Consider the following 19,246-nt stretch of genomic DNA (forward strand, 5'->3'; position numbering starts at 1 on the left):
CTGTCCCATTATATGTGTTATAACTGTTTTCCTCTGTGCTTGACTGTGGCTCCATCCCTTTCCCCAGCATGTCTGTTGATTCATCAAAGGATCTTAAGGTCTGGTTAGACGGCTTGTCCTCATCAATCAGCAGTGCTCTGTCCAGCAGCCAGGTGGCGACGCGTCTATGGAAAAATCCCTCCAATCAACAGTGCGCAGATTGCAGCGCCGCCAATCCTGAGTGGGCGTCGATCAACCTGTTGCTTGTCATCTGTGACAAATGTGCAGGTGACCACTCCCTTATCCGACAGTCTTCCTGTTTAATGCTAACTAACCAGCTAATGCAGGGGTCGGCAACCCGCGGCTCCGGAGCCGCATGCGGCTCTTTGATCACTCTGATGCGGCTCAGCAGCTTACTTGCTGAACCCCCCGATTTTCCCGTGAGACTTCCGGATTTCAGTCTCTCTAGCAGAAAACTCCCCCGGGATTAATATTCACCGATTTTCACCCTTACAGCTATAATAAGGGTGTACCATGATGGTACAACATTTGACGCCTTCTACAATTTATATTAACTGCGTGCTGGCCCAACACTTGTAATACAATATACATCTTCTGCTTCCACACGTCGGTGACAGCAAGGCATACTTGGTCAACAGCCACACAGGTTACACTGACGGTGACCATATAAAACAACAATAATGCGCCACACTTTGAACCAAAACCAAACAAGATGACAAACACATTTCGGGAGAACATCTGCACCTTAACACAACATAAACACAACAGAACAAACACCCAGAATCCCATGCAGCCCTGACTCTTCCGGGCTATATTATACACCCCTGCTACCACCAAACCCCGCCCCCACCCCAACCCTGCTCCCTCACACATCAACCCTCCCGCCCCCCCCCTCTCTGAGCGTCGGTTGAGGTGGGCGGGGTTTGGTAGCGGGGGTGTATAATGTATCCCGGGAGAGTTAGGGCTGCATGGGATTCTGGGTATTTGTCCTGTTGTGTTTATGTTGTGTTACGGTGCAGATGTTCTCCCGAAATGTGTTTGTCATTCTTGTTTGGTGTGGGTTCACAGTGTGGCGCATTATTAGTAAGAGTGTTAAAAAATGTTTTATACCGCCACCGTCAGTGTAACCTGTGTGGTTGTTGACCAAGTATGCGTTGCTGTCACCTACGTGAGCAAGCAAAAGCCACATACAACGTGAGGCTGATCAGGCACACTGTTTATGGTGGGTGCTATATTCTGTACCAACACGGCACGCATGACCCTGACAAGCGCCTTACAGTTAAAACCCGCATGCCGCACCAGCTTTCATACGCCGGATAGTCGAACCTCGGATTCAGGAGGAACAGTGTGGTTTTCGTCCTGGTCGTGGAACTGTGGACCAGCTCTATACTCTCGGCAGGGTCCTTGAGGGTGCATGGGAGTTTGCCCAACCAGTCTACATGTGCTTTGTGGACTTGGAGAAGGCATTCGACCGTGTCCCTCGGGAAGTCCTGTGGGGAGTGCTCAGAGAGTATGGGGTTTCGGACTGTCTGATTGTGGCGGTCCGCTCCCTGTATGATCAGTGTCAGAGCTTGGTTCGCATTGCCGGCAGTAAGTCGGACACGTTTCCGGTGAGGGTTGGACTCCGCCAAGGCTGCCCTTTGTCACCGATTCTGTTCATAACTTTTATGGACAGAATTTCTAGGCGCAGTCAAGGCGTTGAGGGGATCCGGTTTGGTGGCTGCAGGATTAGGTCTCTGCTTTTTGCAGATGATTTGGTCCTGATGGCTTCATCTGGCCAGGATCTTCAGCTCTCACTGGATCGGTTCGCAGCTGAGTGTGAAGCGACTGGGATGAGAATCAGCACCTCCAAGTCCGAGTCCATGGTTCTCGCCCGGAAAAGGGTGGAGTGCCATCTCCAGGTTGGGGAGGAGATCTTGCCCCAAGTGGAGGAGTTCATGTACCTCGGAGTCTTGTTCACGAGTGAGGGAAGAGTGGATCGTGAGATCGACAGGCGGATCGGTGCGGCGTCTTCAGTAATGCGGACGCTGTATCGATCCGTTGTGGTGAAGAAGGAGCTGAGCCGGAAGGCAAAGCTCTCAATTTGCCGGTCGATCTACGTTCCCATCCTCACCTATGGTCATGAGCTTTGGGTTATGACCGAAAGGACAAGATCACGGGTACAAGCGGCCGAAATGAGTTTCCTCTGCCGGGTGGCGGGGCTCTCCCTTAGAGATAGGGTGAGAAGCTCTGTCATCCGGGGGGAGCTCAAAGTAAAGCCGCTGCTCCTCCACATCGAGAGGAGCCAGATGAGGTGGTTCGGGCATCTGGTCAGGATGCCACCCGAGCGCCTCCCTAAGGAGGTGTTTAGGGCATGTCCGACCGGTAGGAGGCCACGAGGAAGACCCAGGACACGTTGGGAAGACTATGTCTCCCGGCTGGCCTGGGAACGCCTCGGGGTCCCCCGGGAGGTGCTGGACGAAGTGGCTGGGGAGAGGGAAGTCTGGGCTTCCCTGCTTAGGCTGCTGCCCCCGCGACCCGACCTCGGATAAGCGGAAGAAGATGGATGGATGGATGGATGGTCAAAATGGCTCTTTGACTGATAAAGGTTGCCGACCCCTGAGCTAATGCAAGGTATATTTCTTCAGGTCACCATCGAAGTCTCGGCAGCACTCTCTCCAATGTCCGGAGCCTAAAGATGGACAACAAGGTTTGGACTGAACCACTCGTACAGGTGAGGGGGAGCGGACGTAACGCACGATTAAATGTTTGTCTGTCTCTCAGACCTGTGAAACCCTCTTCCCTCACAGCTGTTCGTTACATATGGCAACAGGCTGGCCAATCAGGTGTGGGCGCCGCTGGTGCCCCTTTTCGAGCAGTTAAGACCAGAGTCTTCAGATGAGCAGAGATCCAACTTCATCCAAGACAAATACCGCAAGGGGCGGTACCGAAGAGTACATGCGCTGGCGTCCTCTTCTGATCTGATGCAGCAGGTGTGACTGACGCGTGACCATGTTGACCATAAGACCACTTGTACGTCCCAGTGACTCCACTGGTTATGTTTTGTTTCAGAGGATGCGAGAGGTTGTCTGTGGCAGCGATGTCGAAGAAACCATGGCTCTTATCTGCTCCGGGGCAAAGGTGTCACACTCACACAAACACACACCCATTCACACACATTGTATATCATCACTGCCTTTCTGCAGGTGTGTCAATCAGATCCTCAGAGCCCCTCCCCCATCCAGCTGGCTGAGAGAGCCGGGCAAGCTCTGCAGGCAGAGATACTTAAACTCAACGAGTATACAGGTGAAACACAACACTTATTTGCATTGAAAACAGTATAAAGACAAAGATGTTAGCAATCTTTGTTGTTTTTTTTCCAAAACAGAGGTTCCACCTTGCCTTCCCAAGATAGGGTACAGGCGAGCTGACCCCGTCCTCTCAGGTAAAAAAAAAAAAAAAAAAAAAAAAATTGCCGGCCTCCAGGTACTTTCATTGTATTGATTTGATATGCGTCGTGTGTGCAGGTGAGGAAGAGGAGGAGCTCCATGGCAAATTGGAAGACGATCGTTTCCTCTTTTCTTTGGAAAATGACTCTGCGGCATGTGACGTCCTCGACTTGCGAGATGTTCTATCGCTTTTCCGAAAAGACGGGTAATTATTCCTGACGATACTGTGATGGACCCGAGTGGTGAAATATTAAAATCTAATAACATTTTGCTTAAAACAAATGTAAATATTGAGAACCCAATGTAGTGAGAGCAACCGTCCCAAAATAAGGAAAGATAATGATGCTCATTTACAATTTATAACAATATAAATTAAAGGGGAACATTATCACAATTTCAGAATGGTTAAAACCATTAAAAATCAGTTCCCAGTGGCTTATTATATTTTTCGAAGTTTTTTTCAAAATTTTACCCATCACGCAATATCCCTAAAAAAAGCTTCAAAGTGCCTGATTTTAACCATCGTTATAAACACCCGTCCATTTTCCTGTGACGTCACATAGTGAAGTCAACACAAACAAACATGGCGGAAAGAACAGCAAGCTATAGCGACATTAGCCCGGATTCAGACTCGGATTTCAGCGGCTTAAGCGATTCAACAGATTACGAATGTATTGAAACGGATGGTTGTAGTGTGGAGGCAGGTAGCGAAAACGAAATTGAAGAAGAAACTGAAGCTATTGAGCCATATCGGTTTGAACCGTATGCAAGCGAAACCGACGAAAACGACACGACAGCCAGCGACACGGGAGAAAGCGAGGACGAATTCGGCGATCGCCTTCTAACCAACGATTGGTATGTGTTTGTTTGGCATTAAAGGAAACTAACAACTATGAACTAGGTTTACAGAATATGAAATACATTTGGCAACAACATGCACTTTGAGAGTGCAGACAGCCCAATTTTCATCAATTAATATATTCTGTAGACATACCCTCATCCGCGCTCTTTTCCTGAAAGCTGATCTGTCCAGTTTTGGAGTTGATGTCAGCAGGCCAGGGAAGCTAGGGTTAATAGGGGGTTTAGCTCGCTCGTCTGCGGAAACAAACTGCCGCCATTGCTTGCCGTGCTACCAAGGTCCTTTGTCCCTGAATTGCTCACACACTCCGGAAGATTCAATGGGGGTCTGGCGGCAGATTTCTTTGACTTTATCGTTGGAAATGCATCTGCTTTGAGTGTCGCAGGATATCCACACATTCTTGCCATCTCTGTCGTAGCATAGCTTTCGTCTGTAAAGTGTGCGGAACAAACGTCCAATTTCTTGCCACTTTCGCATCTTTGGGCCACTGGTGCAACTTGAATCCGTCCCTGTTCGTGTTGTTACACCCTCCGACAACACACCGACGAGGCATGATGTCTCCAAGGAACGGAAAACAGTCGAAAAAAACGGAAAATAACAGAGCTGATTTGACTCGGTGTTTGAGAAAATGGCGGATTGCTTCCCGATGTGACGCCACGTTGTGACGTCATCGCTCCGAGAGCGAATATTAGAAAGGCGTTGAATTCGCCAAAATTCACCCATTTAGAGTTCGGAAATCGGTTAAAAAAATACATGGTCTTTTTTCTGCAACATCAAGGTATATATTGACGCTTATATAGGTCTGGTGATAATGTTTCCCCTTTAAAAAAACAGTCAAGTTGATAACCCTAAAAATACCAATTGGTAAACGATAATATAGGTGAGGGTACAGCCACGACAGGCGTGGTCAGTGTCCTGGCTCCGCTCACTTCCACGGCGTCCTCCTGCACACAAATTAAATCAGAGGCAGGCCACGGGGATAAAAATCTTCTAAAACCAAGGAGACGCTATCCGGGCTAACGTCACACTTCCACGCAAGGGCCTCTGCTGTAGTTCCGCGTAGAAATATTGAGTACGCCCACTCTCCTCACCAGTCTCCGGTGGGACCTACGTGGCCGTACGCGTCCCGTCTCGCCTAGCCTCTTGGTCGCTCCCGGGAGTCACCGCAGGTCTCTGGGTCCCGACTGCTCCTGCCCACAGGACCACACAGCCAGCGTACAACGCACGAGCCCGCAAGCCCACAGCCAAAGGCAGTTTGATCACCCCCACATATCCACAATCCACGACACTTACTTCGGAGGCAGAGTTTCCTCTGCCCCTGCGTGTTGTAGGCTTCTTGGGGTTCACTCCGGTAGCTTGCGGGGTCTGCTGCGTAGTCCTGGATTCCTTCCCAGCCTGCGGGCATCCACCCGGACGCTCTTGGCAAAGCCTGTCGATCCTCTCCGGTCGCTTCCCCCTCCTGTCGCTTTCCTCGATCCTTGCCTGTTCTCTCCTTTTAAATGTGCAGTCCCAGGGGCGCCGGAAAGGGGGGGGTAAAGGAGACGGATTCTAGGGGCCCATGATGGAGGGGGGCCCAGAGAGACCCCTAATGATGATGAAATTATAATACAGAAAAAATAATGACACTGTGTTGGGGGCCCTGTAAAGATTCTTTTCATGGGGCCCAAAATCCCTAGCGGCGCCCCTGTGCAGTCCTAATGCTCCACAGGTGCGTCTAATTTCAGGTGCCGTTCGATTGGGCACCTTGGTTGCTAGAGGCAACAAGCTAAAAGGGGCAACGTCTTAAAATACCAGCAAAGTCCACAAGGAGTAAAAACATGCAATTAAAAAGACAATCAAATTCCAAAGTGTAAAAACATGCAATTAACAATACAATCAAATTCTAAAGTGTAAAAACATGCAATTAAAATCTACAGCAATAGCATCGACGTCCCACTGGGGTGAGTTTTTCCTTGCCCTTATGTGGGCTTTGTATCGAGGATGTCGTTGTGGCTTGTGCAGCCCTTTGAGACACTTGTGATTTAGGGCTATATAAATAAACATTGATTGATTGATTGATTGAATAAAAACACTAAGACTTGCATGGCAATGAAACATAAAAAAATAAAATCCTTTACTTGTGTCCAGGGGCGTCACTAGCTTTTAAGGACAGGGGGGGCTTTGCCCCCAGGAGATGCACAGGATGCGAGCGAATGTTACGCACGAGCTCAAAACTTCACAAACGGCTAACAAAGACTTAGAAATTATTCATTGTTATTATTATTTTTTTTTTGTAAATGCACGGGACGAAATGAGATGCTCCCCGGGACGATGGCTTTTAACCATATATTTTCTTTTTCTTTTTATGTATTTATTCATATTACATTTTATATTAAATGTCTTGGTTTTTCCTCCCTCTGAAAATCCTATTAAATGTTTAACAAGCCATCCTATAATAATAAAACAGCTATTAATGTAACAATACAATAAAACAAATATATTTAATGATGTTTCTTTCATTATTTTAACAATAGGCTTATGTATATTACTTTATATAGATTCTACAAGAAACACAAAACTTAAAAAATTAAGGATTTACAATTGCACACACAAGGTTTTGTGCAGCTTCACTCATTGTAAAGGAAGATAATGTGCTTCATACACCTGCAGGACCGCAAGCAAGGTCGCAGAGAAAATGCGGGCTGGAATTTGAGTGATGTGGGCATTTTCTATATGAACAAGTGGAATGGATTGGATACCGACGCACGAAAGGGGCTCTCTACCTTACGCTACGAAGTGAGGGGAAACTGAGTGAATAATAACAGGTTATATGATTATTGATTTAAACTCATATTTGGGCCACTTTATAATGAATATGTTGGCATTTATTTGTAAAAAAAAAACAAAAAAAAACACCAAATTATTTAGGGGGGCTTAAGAATATTTTAGGGGGGCTTGAGCCCCCCTAAAATAGGCCTAACAACGCCAATGCTTGTGTCCCATCACATCACTACTACATTAGTAACTAGAAAAGCACTTGATGAACACAGACTTCCCAATAGCAAAATAGTCCTTAATACACACGGTGATCTGGATTACTCTGAAAATATAGTCACTTGTTCCTCGAAATTATCTTGTAACGATCTTGCGTTCCTTATCTAATTTCTGACATTTCCTGAAAATTAAAAAAAAAAAATCAATCAAAATGTATCTATATAGCCCTTAATCACAAACCACAAAGACGTCCTCGGATTAGATGAACATCCACTTATGACTTTTTGAGCTATCTAAAACAAGATGAAAGAAACTGAGTGAACCTTCTTGTTTATCTCCATATCATACACCCACACAAATGCATTAACGGAAGTTAACGTAGCAGAAATTATACAGATTAGGCCCAAATTCAAATCGATTGTTCATTATCCCATTTTTGGAAAGTTGAATCAAAATATAACCCAAAACATTTTGAGCTACAGTATCGATAGCGGAATGGGGGAAAAAACGGAGTGAACCCTCTTGTCAGACATCCTCTGAGATTTGTCTCAGTGGGTGGAGGCGAGACCGCACGTATCAATCAATCAATCAAAGTTTATTTTTGATCACAAGTGTCTCAAAGGGCTGCACAAGCCACAACGACATCCTCGGCTCATATCCCACATCAGGGCAAGAAAAAACTCAACCCAATGGGATACAATGAGAAACCTTGGAGGGGACCGCACATGTGGGGACCCGCCCCCTGGGCAACCGGTGCAATGGACGTCGAGTGGCTCTAGTTGATAATGTGAGAGTCCAGTCCATAGTGGGGCCAGCAGGGAATCGTCTTGAGTGGAGACAGGTCAGCAGCGCAGAGACGTCCCCAACTGATGCACAGATGAGTGTGGTCAGCTAATAACCTCTCCACGCAGGAGAGGGGGGCAGAGCAGAAAAGAGACGGCAGATCAACTGGTCTAAAAGGAGTGTCTATTTAAAGGCTAGCATATATATATATATATATATATATATAGCTAGAATTCACTGAAAGTCAAGTATTTAAATTCAGCGCCTCTCCCAAAAACCTCCCGGGACAAATATTCTCCCGAAAATCTTGCGATTTTCACCCAAAGCTGGAGGCCACGCCCCCTCCAGCTCCATGCGGACCTGAGTGAGGACAGCCTACAGACTACAGGGTGACAAGAACTAAATCATCCAGACTAGAGATAAATTGTATTATTATGTTTATCTTCCCTAAAAATAAATATATTTATTAATTTAAAAAAATACATTTTTACTATATTTTGCTAAAAACATCAAAATTAATTGTATTTTTATTTGTATTTTTTATGACTCCTTATTACATCCAGCCATAGAATTATACATTAAAATAAACATATTTGAAATAATTAATTTTAAATTATCATAATAATTCATTTAAAATGACCATATTTAATTATTAAAATAATTGCTTGTTTATCAACAACTTTAGCATTTTATTCATTACATTTTGAAGCTCTCAGAAGCCAAGTTATGTTATATTCCTTAATATTTATTTATGCAAGTTTGAAGTATCAATTATCCAAACACAGTTTTTTTTTGCATATTTTCAGGATATATATATATATATATATATATATATATATATATATATATATACACAGGTAAAAGCCAGTAAATTAGAATATTTTGAAAAACTTGATTTATTTCAGTAATTGCATTCAAAAGGTGTAACTTGTACATTATATTTATTCATTGCACACAAACTGATGCATTCAAATGTTTATTTCATTTAATTTTGATGATTTGAAGTGGCAACAAACGAAAATCCAAAATTCCGTGTGTCACAAAATTAGAATATTACTTAAGGCTAATACAAAAAAGGGATTTTTAGAAATGTTGGCCAACTGAAAAGTATGAAAATGAAAAATATGAGCATGTACAATACTCAATACGGTACTTGGTTGGAGCTCCTTTTGCCTCAATTACTGCATTAATGCGGCGTGGCATGGAGTCAATGAGTTTCTGGCACTGCTCAGGTGTTATGAGAGCCCAGGTTGCTCTGATAGTGGCCTTCAACTCTTCTGCGTTTTTGGGTCTGGCATTCTGCATCTTCCTTTTCACAATACCCCACAGATTTTCTATGGGGCTAAGGTCAGGGGAGTTTGGGGGCCAATTTAGAACAGAAATACCATGGTCCGTAAACCAGGCACGGATAGATTTTGCGCTGTGTGCAGGCGCCAAGTCCTGTTGGAACTTGAAATCTCCATCTCCATAGAGCAGGTCAGCAGCAGGAAGCATGAAGTGCTCTAAAACTTGCTGGTAGACGGCTGCGTTGACCCTGGATCTCAGGAAACAGAGTGGACCGACACCAGCAGATGACATGGCACCCCAAACCATCACCCAACCATGCAAATTTTGCATTTCCTTTGGAAATCGAGGTCCCAGAGTCTGGAGGAAGACAGGAGAGGCACAGGATCCACGTTGCCTGAAGTCTAGTGTAAAGTTTCCACCATCAGTGATGGTTTGGGGTGCCATGTCATCTGCTGGTGTCGGTCCACTCTGTTTCCTGAGATCCAGGGTCAACGCAGCCGTCTACCAGCAAGTTTTAGAGCACTTCATGCTTCCTGCTGCTGACCTGCTCTATGGAGATGGAGATTTCAAGTTCCAACAGGACTTGGCGCCTGCACACAGCGCAAAATCTACCCGTGCCTGGTTTACGGACCATGGTTTTTCTGTTCTAAATTGGCCCGCCAACTCCCCTGACCTTAGCCCCATAGAAAATCTGTGGGGTATTGTGAAAAGGAAGATGTAGAATGCCAGACCCAAAAACGCAGAAGAGTTGAAGGCCACTATCAGAGCAACCTGGGCTCTCATAACACCTGAGCAGTGCCAGAAACTCATCGACTCCATGCCACGCCGCATTAACGCAGTAATTGAGGCAAAAGGAGCGCCAACCAAGTATTGAGTATTGTACATGCTCATATTTTTCATTCTCATACTTTTCAGTTGGCCAACATTTCTAAAAATCCCTTTTTTGTATTAGCCTTAAGTAATATTCTAATTTTGTGACACACGGAATTTTGGATTTTCATTTGTTGCCACTTCAAATCATCAAAATTAAATGAAATAAACATTTGAATGCATCAGTCTGTGTGCAATGAATAAATATAATGTACAAGTTACACCTTTTGAATGCAATTACTGAAATAAATCAAGTTTTTCAAAATATTCTAATTTACTGGCTTTTACCTGTGTGTGTGTGTGTATATATATATATATATATATATATATATATATATATATATATATATATATATATATATATATATGAAATACTTGACTTGGTGAATTCCAGCTGTAAATATACTCCTCCCCTCTTAACCACACCCCCCGACCACGCCCCCTCTACCGACCACGCCCCCTCTCCCCACCTCCCGAAATCGGAGGTCTCAAGGTTGGCAAGTATGGCATATACAAATGAGTTTTAAGATGGGACTTACGTACACACACAGAAGTTGAAGGTTGTAAGAAAAAACGTAAGGTAACTTAGTAGAAATGATCTGGATCAGCCCTAAAAACAAATTCCTAAATGTTAGATAAAATATTTTATCACTTTTTGAGTTGGTTGGCAAATTTACTAACAGACAAACAAACCAACAATATTTTAGTGACACAAGACTAACAACTGTTTTTGCCTTCAGGCCAACCTTTCAGTTCGAGTTGGTCACTTTAGACAGTCGGCTCGTTTGTGTGGCTGAAAGCGAGGACGAGCTCTTGACGCACCTGGTCCACATCCTTAAGGTGAGCCTCCCCAAGACTCCTTCCAAGACCCAGACCGACTGACAAGACCAATACCCCCTGATAAGATTTCCAGACCTCAGAACGAAACACATGACAGGCCTCAAACATGCTTCGAATCACCTGACATGGGTCAGGCTGGCCCTATGTTGCATGTTCAAATGTTTCAGATTGTCACTGCTGTCATTTGTTTTTGCAGGTAATTCTGCCAGGGGGCGTGTCTTACGCAGAGGTGTGCGGGGCCTTAGCGGTTAGTAAAGTGTGTGTTGTTGAAGAGGGGTTAGCCACCAATAATCCCGATGCTTGGTTGTTGCTTTGGGATGGAGGCGTGAGCGTTCACCGTGATCACAGACACTCAAAGCCGCCTCTCATAATGGAACTGAGCACGCTCAGTCACCACGGTAACGCTTCTTGACGTTCACATTCAACATGAATTAAAGTCACATGGAAAACATCCAAAGCAAGGTTCATTCATTTTTTTTTTTTTTTAGAGGTTGAGCCATCTGAAGACGCCATCTCCATGGTATCCGGAGACAGGTGGGTGTGAATGTTACACACATTTGTTGGAAATTACGTGACACTTGCGCGTCAGCAGGGGCGTTTCTCTGCACTTTGACGAGCACTACAGCTGCCATAGCTGGTACCACCTCCTCCAGGATGCTCTGGCCAATCAGAACACTTCAAAACCTCCGGCCGCCAATCAATCTCTGTACCCAATAGCAGACATCGAAGTGATGAGCTCGGTGCCGCTGGGCATAGAACGCTGCATCAAACACATCCAAGACTACGGTAAGAAGACTTCTCTTCTTCACATTGTCCTTTTCTTCTATAAAAGGAGAAGACGGTGTTTATTGGTTGTTGTTTCAGGTCTGAAGGTGGAGGGCGTGTACCGCCGCTGTGGACGGGCCTCCAAGGTGTCACAACTGGTGGAGGCCTTGGTGAAATCTCCGAGCTCCGCCTCTCTGGAGTCAGATGAACAAGGTGTTTTGGACGTAGCCTCTGCCCTCAAACGATACATTCGCCAGCGGGAAGCGCTCTTCCCAGAGAAGGAAAAGAAGGACTGGAGACAGGCTGCAGGTCAGTCCAGAGTACTACAAAAGTACAAACCCCGTTTCCATAGGAGTTGGGAAATTGTGTTAGATGTAAATATAAACGGAATACAATGATTTGCAAATCCTTTTCGACCCATATTCAATCGAATGCACTACAAAGACAAGATATTAAGATTTTTTTTCCGCAAATAATAATTAACTTAGAATTTCATGGCTGCAACACATGCCAAAGTAGTTGGGAAAGGGCATGTTCACCACTGTGTTACATCACCTTTTCTTTTAACAACCCTCAATAAACGATTTGGGAACTGAGGAAACTAATTGTTGAAGCTTTGAAAGTGGAATTATTTCCCATTCTTGTTTTATGTAGAGCTTCAGTCGTTCAACAGTCCGGGGTCTCCGCTGTCGTATTTTACGCTTCATAATGCGCCACACATTTTCGATGGGAGACAGGTCTGGACTGCAGGCGGGCCAGGAAAGTACCCGCACTCTTTTTTTACGCTGTTTTACACGTGCTGAATGTGGCTTGGCATTGTCTTGCTGAAATAAGCAGAGGCGTCCATGAAAAAGACGGCGCTTAGATGGCAGCATATGTTGTTCCAAAACCTGTATGTACCTTTCAGCATTAATGGTGCCTTCACAGATGTGTAAGTTACCCATGCCTTGGGCACTAATGCACCCCCATACCATCACAGATGCTGGCTTTTCAACTTTGCGTCGATAACAGTCTGGATGGTTCGCTTCTCCTTTGGTCCAGATGACACGATGTCGAATATTTCCAAAAACAATTTGAAATGTGGACTCGTCAGACCACAGAACACTTTTCCACTTTGCATGAGTCCATCTTAGATGAGCTCGGGCCCAGAGAAGCCGACGGCGTTTCTGGATGTTGTTGATAAATGGCTTTCGCTTTTTTAGCATAGCGACAAACTGTATTTAGTGACAGTGGTTTTCTGAAGTGTTCCTGAGCCCATGTGGTGATATCCTTTAGAGATTGATGTCGGTTTTTGATACAGTGCCGTCTGAGGGATCGAAGGTCACGGTCATTCAATGTTAGTTTCCGGCCATGCCGCTTACGTGGAGTGATTTCTCCAGATTCTCTGAACCTTTTGATGATATTATGGAGCGTAGATGTTGAAATCCCTAAATTTCTTGCAATTGCACTTTGAGAAACGTTGTTCTTAAACTGTTTGACTATTCGCTCACGCAGTTGTGGACAAAGGGGTGTACCTCGCCCCGTCCTTTCTTGTGAAAGACTGAGCATTTTTTGGGAAGCTGTTTTTATACCCAATCATCAATCAATCAATCAATCAATCTTTATTTATATAGCCCTAAATCACAAGTGTCTCAAAGGGCTGCACAAGCCACAACGACATCCTCGGTACAAAGCCCACATACGGGCAAGGAAAAACTCACCCCAGTGGGACGTCGATGTGAATGACTATGAGAAACCTTGGAGAGGACCGCATATGTGGGTAACCCCCCCCCCTCTAGGGGAGACCGAAAGCAATGGATGTCGAGTGGGTCTGACATAATATTGTGAGAGTCCAGTCCATAGTGGATCCAACATAATAGTGAGAGTCCAGTCCATAGTGGGGCCAGCAGGACACCATCCCGAGCGGAGACGGGTCAGCAGCGCAGAGATGTTCCCAGCCGATGCACAGGCGAGCGGTCCACCCCGGGTCCCGACTCTGGACAGCCAGCACTTCATCCATGGCCACCGGACCTGTGCCCCCCCCCCCCCCCCCCCCCCCCCCCCCCCCTCAAGGAAAAGGGGAGCAGAGGAGAAAAGAAAAGAAACGGCAGATCAACTGGTCTAACAGGGGGGCTATTTAAAGGCTAGAGTATACAAATGAGTTTTAAGATGGGACTTAAATGCTTCTACTGAGTTAGCATCTCTAATTGTTACCGGGAGGGCATTCCATAGTACTGGAGCCCCAATAGAAAACGCTCTATAGCCCGCAGACTTTTTTTGGGCTCTGGGAATCACTAATAAGCCGGAGTTCTTTGAACGCAGATTTCTTGCCGGGACATATGGTACAATGCAATCGACAAGATAGGACGGAGCTAGACCGTGTAGTATTTTATACGTAAGTAGTAAAACCTTAAAGTCACATCTTAAGTGCACAGGAAGCCAGTGCAGGTGAGCCAGTATAGGCGTAATATGATCAAACTTTCTTGTTCTTGTCAAAAGTCTAGCAGCCGCATTTTGTACCAATTGTAATCTTTTAATGCTAGACATAGGGAGACCCGAAAATAATACGTTACAGTAGTCGAGACGAGACGTAACGAACGCATGAATAATGATCTCATTTCATCATTGGCACCACCTGTTCCCAATTAGCCTGCACACCTGTGGGATGTTCCAAATAAGTGTTTGATGAGCATTCCTCAACTTTATCAGTATTTATTGCCACCTTTCCCAACTTCTTTGTCACGTGTTGCTGGCATCAAATTCTAAAGTGAATGATTATTTGCACAAATATGTTTATCAGTTTGAACATCAAATATGTTGTCTTTGTAGCATATTCAATTGAATATGGGTTGAAAAGGATTTGCAAATCATTGTATTCCGTTTATATTTACATCTAACACAATTTCCCAACTCATATGGAAACGGGGTTTGTGTTACTACTTGTGGTAGTGCTTGACACCTTTTGTGTGTCAGTGATTTCAGATGAAGAGAAGAGGTGGTCAGCCTACCGCCAGTTGCTACAGCAACTCCCTGGTCAGCAGCGTGCGACGCTGGACGCCTTGTTTGGACATTTTTACATGTAAGTAAAAACATGGAAGGGACTCGGACTCATTCCCCCTAATTCAGTGTTTTTCAACCACTAGTGTGCCGTGAGATAAAGTCTGGTGTGCCGTGGGAGATGATCTAATTTCATATTTTTTTGCAAACCAGTAATTCTAGTCTGCAAATGATGTGTTGTTGTTGAGTGTCGGTGCTGTCTAGAGCTCGGCAGAGTGGCCGTGTAATACTCTTCCATATCAGTAGGTGGCAGCCGGTAGCTAATTGCTTTGTAGATGTCAGAAACGGCAGGAGGCAGCGTGCAGGTAAAAAGGTGTCTAATGCTTAAACCAAAAATAAACAGAAGGTGAGTGCCCCTAAGAAAAGGCATTGAAGCTTAGGGAAGGCTATGCAGAACGAAACTAAAACTGAACTGGCTACAAAGTGTCATGACTTGATCTTGGGTTGTTTGCTTTTCCGGGATGCAACGGAAAGTTGGCACGGGCGAGACGGGAATGAAGGTACATGATTTATTTAAACCATCAAAAAAAGGAATAAACGAAAAGCGCGCACAAGGGCGGAAGTACAAAACTTGACTATAAACACAAAACTTGCACAAGGGCAGAAACTATGAACAATTAAACAAAACTTGCAAACTATGGCTTGAATAAAGAAAACTTACTTGGCTTGGACAGGAATAGTTGCTTGAGGAATTGACATGGAAAGAAGTATCAGACATGGACAGAGCATAAATGTGGTGAGGTCGTCAGAAAGACAAACTGAAAAACACTGAACTTAAACAAACCTGGGGGTAAAGTTTGACTCAGATTTTAAATTCGAAAAACAAATCAGCAGCGTCGTTCAAAAAAGCTTTTATCAATTACGCCAAATAGCGAAAGTGAAACCGCTTCTATCAAGACATGATCTTGAGAAATTAATCCACGCTTTTATCTCGACTCGTCTTGATTATTGTAATGCCCTGTATGTTGGCATTAGCCAGGCCTCCCTCGCCCGCCTGCAGCTCGTGCAGAACTCTGCTGCTCGTCTGCTAACACAGACCCGCAGACGTGAGCACATCACCCCTATTTTAGCGTCCCTTCACTGGCTCCCTGTGCGTTACCGAATACATTTTAAACTCCTTTTATTTGTTTTTAAATGTCTAAACAACCTCGCGCCAACCTATCTCTCCGACCTCCTTCAGCCTTACTGCCCCACCCGATCCTTAAGATCAGCCGATCAGCTGCTGTTGACGGTCCCTGACACAAGGCTGAAGCTTAGAGGTGACAGAGCTTTCGCCGTTGCTGCTCCCAAGCTCTGGAACGACCTACCCCTGAGTGTTAGACAAGCCTCCTCTCTTCCTGTTTTTAAATCTCTCTTAAAAACATACTTTTATTCCATGGCTTTTAACACTGAGTGATATCCATCCTGCAATGGCGCCCCATAATACACCTGCTGTGATCCTGTTTTTATGTTTTTATTAATTCTATTTTAATTATTTATTTTTTATCGTGTTCTGTTTGTGTTGTGTTGTGTTTGCTCGGTACTCGTTTTATCTTTTAACCTGCTCATTGTACAGCACTTTGGCTACCCCTGTGGTAAATTTTAAATGTGCTCTATAAATAAAGTTGATTTGATTTGATTTGACTTAAATACTATGGACATGATTAACGAAAACAGGTGCGTGACTCAAAACGTGAAACAGGTGCGTGACGTGACAGGTGAAAACTAATGGTTGCTATGGTGACAAACAAGAGTGTACAATGAGTCCAAACGTGGAACAGGTGAAACTAATGGGTAATCATGCAAACAAGACAAGGGAGTGAAAAGCCAGAAACTAAACAAAACATGACTTAAAGCAAAACATGATTACACAGACATGACACAAAGTAAACAAAAACATAATGCTGGACGACAGCAAAGACTTACTGTGGAGCAAAGACGGCGTCCACAATGTACATCGGAACATCAAATCAAATCAAATCAACTTTATTTATAAAGCACATTTAAAATTTACCACAGGGGTAGCCAAAGTGCTGTACAATGAGCAGGTTAAAAGATAAAACGAGTACCGAGCAAACACAACACAACACAAACAGAACATGATAAAAAATAAATAATTAAAATAGAATTAATAAAAACATAAAAACATAAAAACAGGATCACAGCAGGTGTATTATGGGGCGCCATTGCAGGATGGATATCACTCAGTGTTAAAAGCCATGGAATAAAAGTATGTTTTTAAGAGAGATTTAAAAACAGGAAGAGAGGAGGCTTGTCTAACACTCAGGGGTAGGTCGTTCCAGAGCTTGGGAGCAGCAACGGCGAAAGCTCTGTCACCTCTAAGCTTCAGCCTTGTGTCAGGGACCGTCAACAGCAGCTGATCGGCTGATCTTAAGGATCGGGTGGGGCAGTAAGGCTGAAGGAGGTCGGAGAGATAGGTTGGCGCGAGGTTGTTTAGACATTTAAAAACAAACATGACATGACAATCAACAATGTCCCCACAAAGAAGGATAAAAACAACAAAAATCTTCTTGATTGCTAAAACAAAGTAGATGCGGGAAACATCGCTCAAAGGAAGACATGAAACTGCTATAGGAAAATACCAAAAAAAAGAAAAAGCCATTAAAATAGGAGCGCAAAACAAGAACTAAAACACTACACACAGGAAAACAGCAAAAAACTCCAAATAAGTCAGGGTGCGATGTGACAGGTCGTGACAGTACACCTACTTTGAGACAAGAGCTATATTGATGCATGCTAGGTTAGGCTTTAAAGTCATACCCAACAATTGTGACAACGACTTTTTACCGTCAACTGAGTTTAGTTTTTTAATGATGTCTGCTGGTGGTGTGCCTCCGCATTTTTTCAACGCAAAAAAATGTGCCTTGGCTCAAAAAAGGTTGAAAAACACTGCCCTAATTGTGTGCGTGTCTTGTGTCAGGGTTCAGACATACTCCCAAGTCAACAAGATGTCCGCCCAAAACCTGGCCCTGGTTCTGGTTCCCTCACTCTTCAACAGTTTGAGCGCCGATCTGCTCAACATGACCCGCGAGTTCATCATCCACCACGAGACGCTTTTTCCGGTACAGCATGCGTGTCACGTGACCCACGTTAATGGATTATTCGTTGGCTAACAAGTGTGTTGCAATGGTTTCCAGACTCACAAACAGCATCGCAGGTGAGGAAGAGCAGCAGATCACAGTCCTCCGAAGAAGTTTGGGACGACATGAATACTGATGATCAATTGTCTAAAGAGTTGGAAGACATCAGCACCTTTTCCACCAAAACACCAAGAAGTTTAAAAAAAAATTGTTTTATATAATAAATGAAATATGGAGAATAGTATATCTCTACTAGGGTTGTACGGTTTACCGGTACAAATAAAGTACCGCGATACTAATGAGTTAAAAACGGACTATACTGCTTCTGAAAAATACCGTCCATCCATCCATCCATCCATCTTCTTCCGCTTATCCGAGGTCGGGTCGCGGGGGCAGCAGCCTAAGCAGGGAAGCCCAGACTTCCCTCTCCTCAGCCACTTCGTCCAGCTCCTCCCGGGGGATCCCGAGGCGTTCCCAGGCCAGCCGGGAGACATAGTCTTCCCAACGTGTCCTGGGTCTTCCTCGTGGCCTCCTACCGGTCGGACATGCCCTAAACACCTCCTTAGGGAGGCGCTCGGGTGGCATCCTGACCAGATGCCCGAACCACCTCATCTGGCTCCTCTCGATGTGGAGGAGCAGCGGCTTTACTTTGAGCTCCCCCCGGATGACAGAGCTTCTCACCCTATCTCTAAGGGAGAGCCCCGCCACCCGGCGGAGGAAACTCATTTCGGCCGCTTGTACCCGTGATCTTGTCCTTTCGGTCATAACCCAAAGCTCATGACCATAGGTGAGGATGGGAACGTAGATCGACCGGTAAATTGAGAGCTTTGCCTTCCGGCTCGGCTCCTTTTTCACCACAACGGATCGATACAGCGTCCGCATTACTGAAGACGCCGCACCGATCCGCCTGTCGATCTCACGATCCACTCTTCCCTCACTCGTGAACAAGACTCCGAGGTACTTGAACTCCTCCACTTGGAAAATACCGGTACTTTTTATTTTCCGGACATGGCGGCGCGGTGGTGAAACGAGCAGAGGCGCATTTTAAACAATGCACACACACAAAGTACCTACATGTAGAAACAGTGTGGTGATAGGAAAGGGAGAATAGACACATTTTTGGCTTAAAGGGGAACATTATCACCAGACCTATGTAAGCGTCAATATATACCTTGATGTTGCAGAAAAAAGACCATATATTTTTTTAACCGATTTCCGAACTCTAAATGGGTGAATTTTGGCGAATTAAACGCCTTTCTGATATTCGCTCTCGGAGCGATGACGTCACAACGTGGCGTCACATCGGGAAGCAATCTGCCATTTTC

At 44.8% G+C, this 19,246-nt stretch overlaps 1 protein-coding gene across 1 annotated transcript in view; it reads left to right on the forward strand.

Moving 5' to 3' along the window:
- The window catches only part of LOC133607820 (arf-GAP with Rho-GAP domain, ANK repeat and PH domain-containing protein 1), a 29,590-nt gene extending 11,322 nt beyond the window's left edge, over positions 1 to 18,268 (forward strand). Inside the window, exons 12-26 of the mRNA XM_061962797.2 lie at positions 68 to 267; positions 2,628 to 2,713; positions 2,790 to 2,972; positions 3,052 to 3,120; positions 3,186 to 3,285; positions 3,368 to 3,424; positions 3,507 to 3,633; positions 10,941 to 11,040; positions 11,237 to 11,438; positions 11,529 to 11,574; positions 11,633 to 11,826; positions 11,905 to 12,114; positions 14,758 to 14,863; positions 17,762 to 17,903; positions 17,979 to 18,268. Of these exons, the coding sequence (XP_061818781.2) occupies positions 68 to 267; positions 2,628 to 2,713; positions 2,790 to 2,972; positions 3,052 to 3,120; positions 3,186 to 3,285; positions 3,368 to 3,424; positions 3,507 to 3,633; positions 10,941 to 11,040; positions 11,237 to 11,438; positions 11,529 to 11,574; positions 11,633 to 11,826; positions 11,905 to 12,114; positions 14,758 to 14,863; positions 17,762 to 17,903; positions 17,979 to 18,002 (1,846 nt within the window). The 3' untranslated portion in view covers positions 18,003 to 18,268. The remainder of the gene's footprint in view (positions 1 to 67; positions 268 to 2,627; positions 2,714 to 2,789; positions 2,973 to 3,051; positions 3,121 to 3,185; positions 3,286 to 3,367; positions 3,425 to 3,506; positions 3,634 to 10,940; positions 11,041 to 11,236; positions 11,439 to 11,528; positions 11,575 to 11,632; positions 11,827 to 11,904; positions 12,115 to 14,757; positions 14,864 to 17,761; positions 17,904 to 17,978) is intronic.
- The last annotated feature ends 978 nt before the right edge of the window (positions 18,269 to 19,246 follow it).

The sequence above is a fragment of the Nerophis lumbriciformis genome, linkage group LG09 (assembly GCF_033978685.3).
Source record: "Nerophis lumbriciformis linkage group LG09, RoL_Nlum_v2.1, whole genome shotgun sequence".
In the NCBI taxonomy this organism is placed as follows: domain Eukaryota; kingdom Metazoa; phylum Chordata; class Actinopteri; order Syngnathiformes; family Syngnathidae; genus Nerophis; species Nerophis lumbriciformis.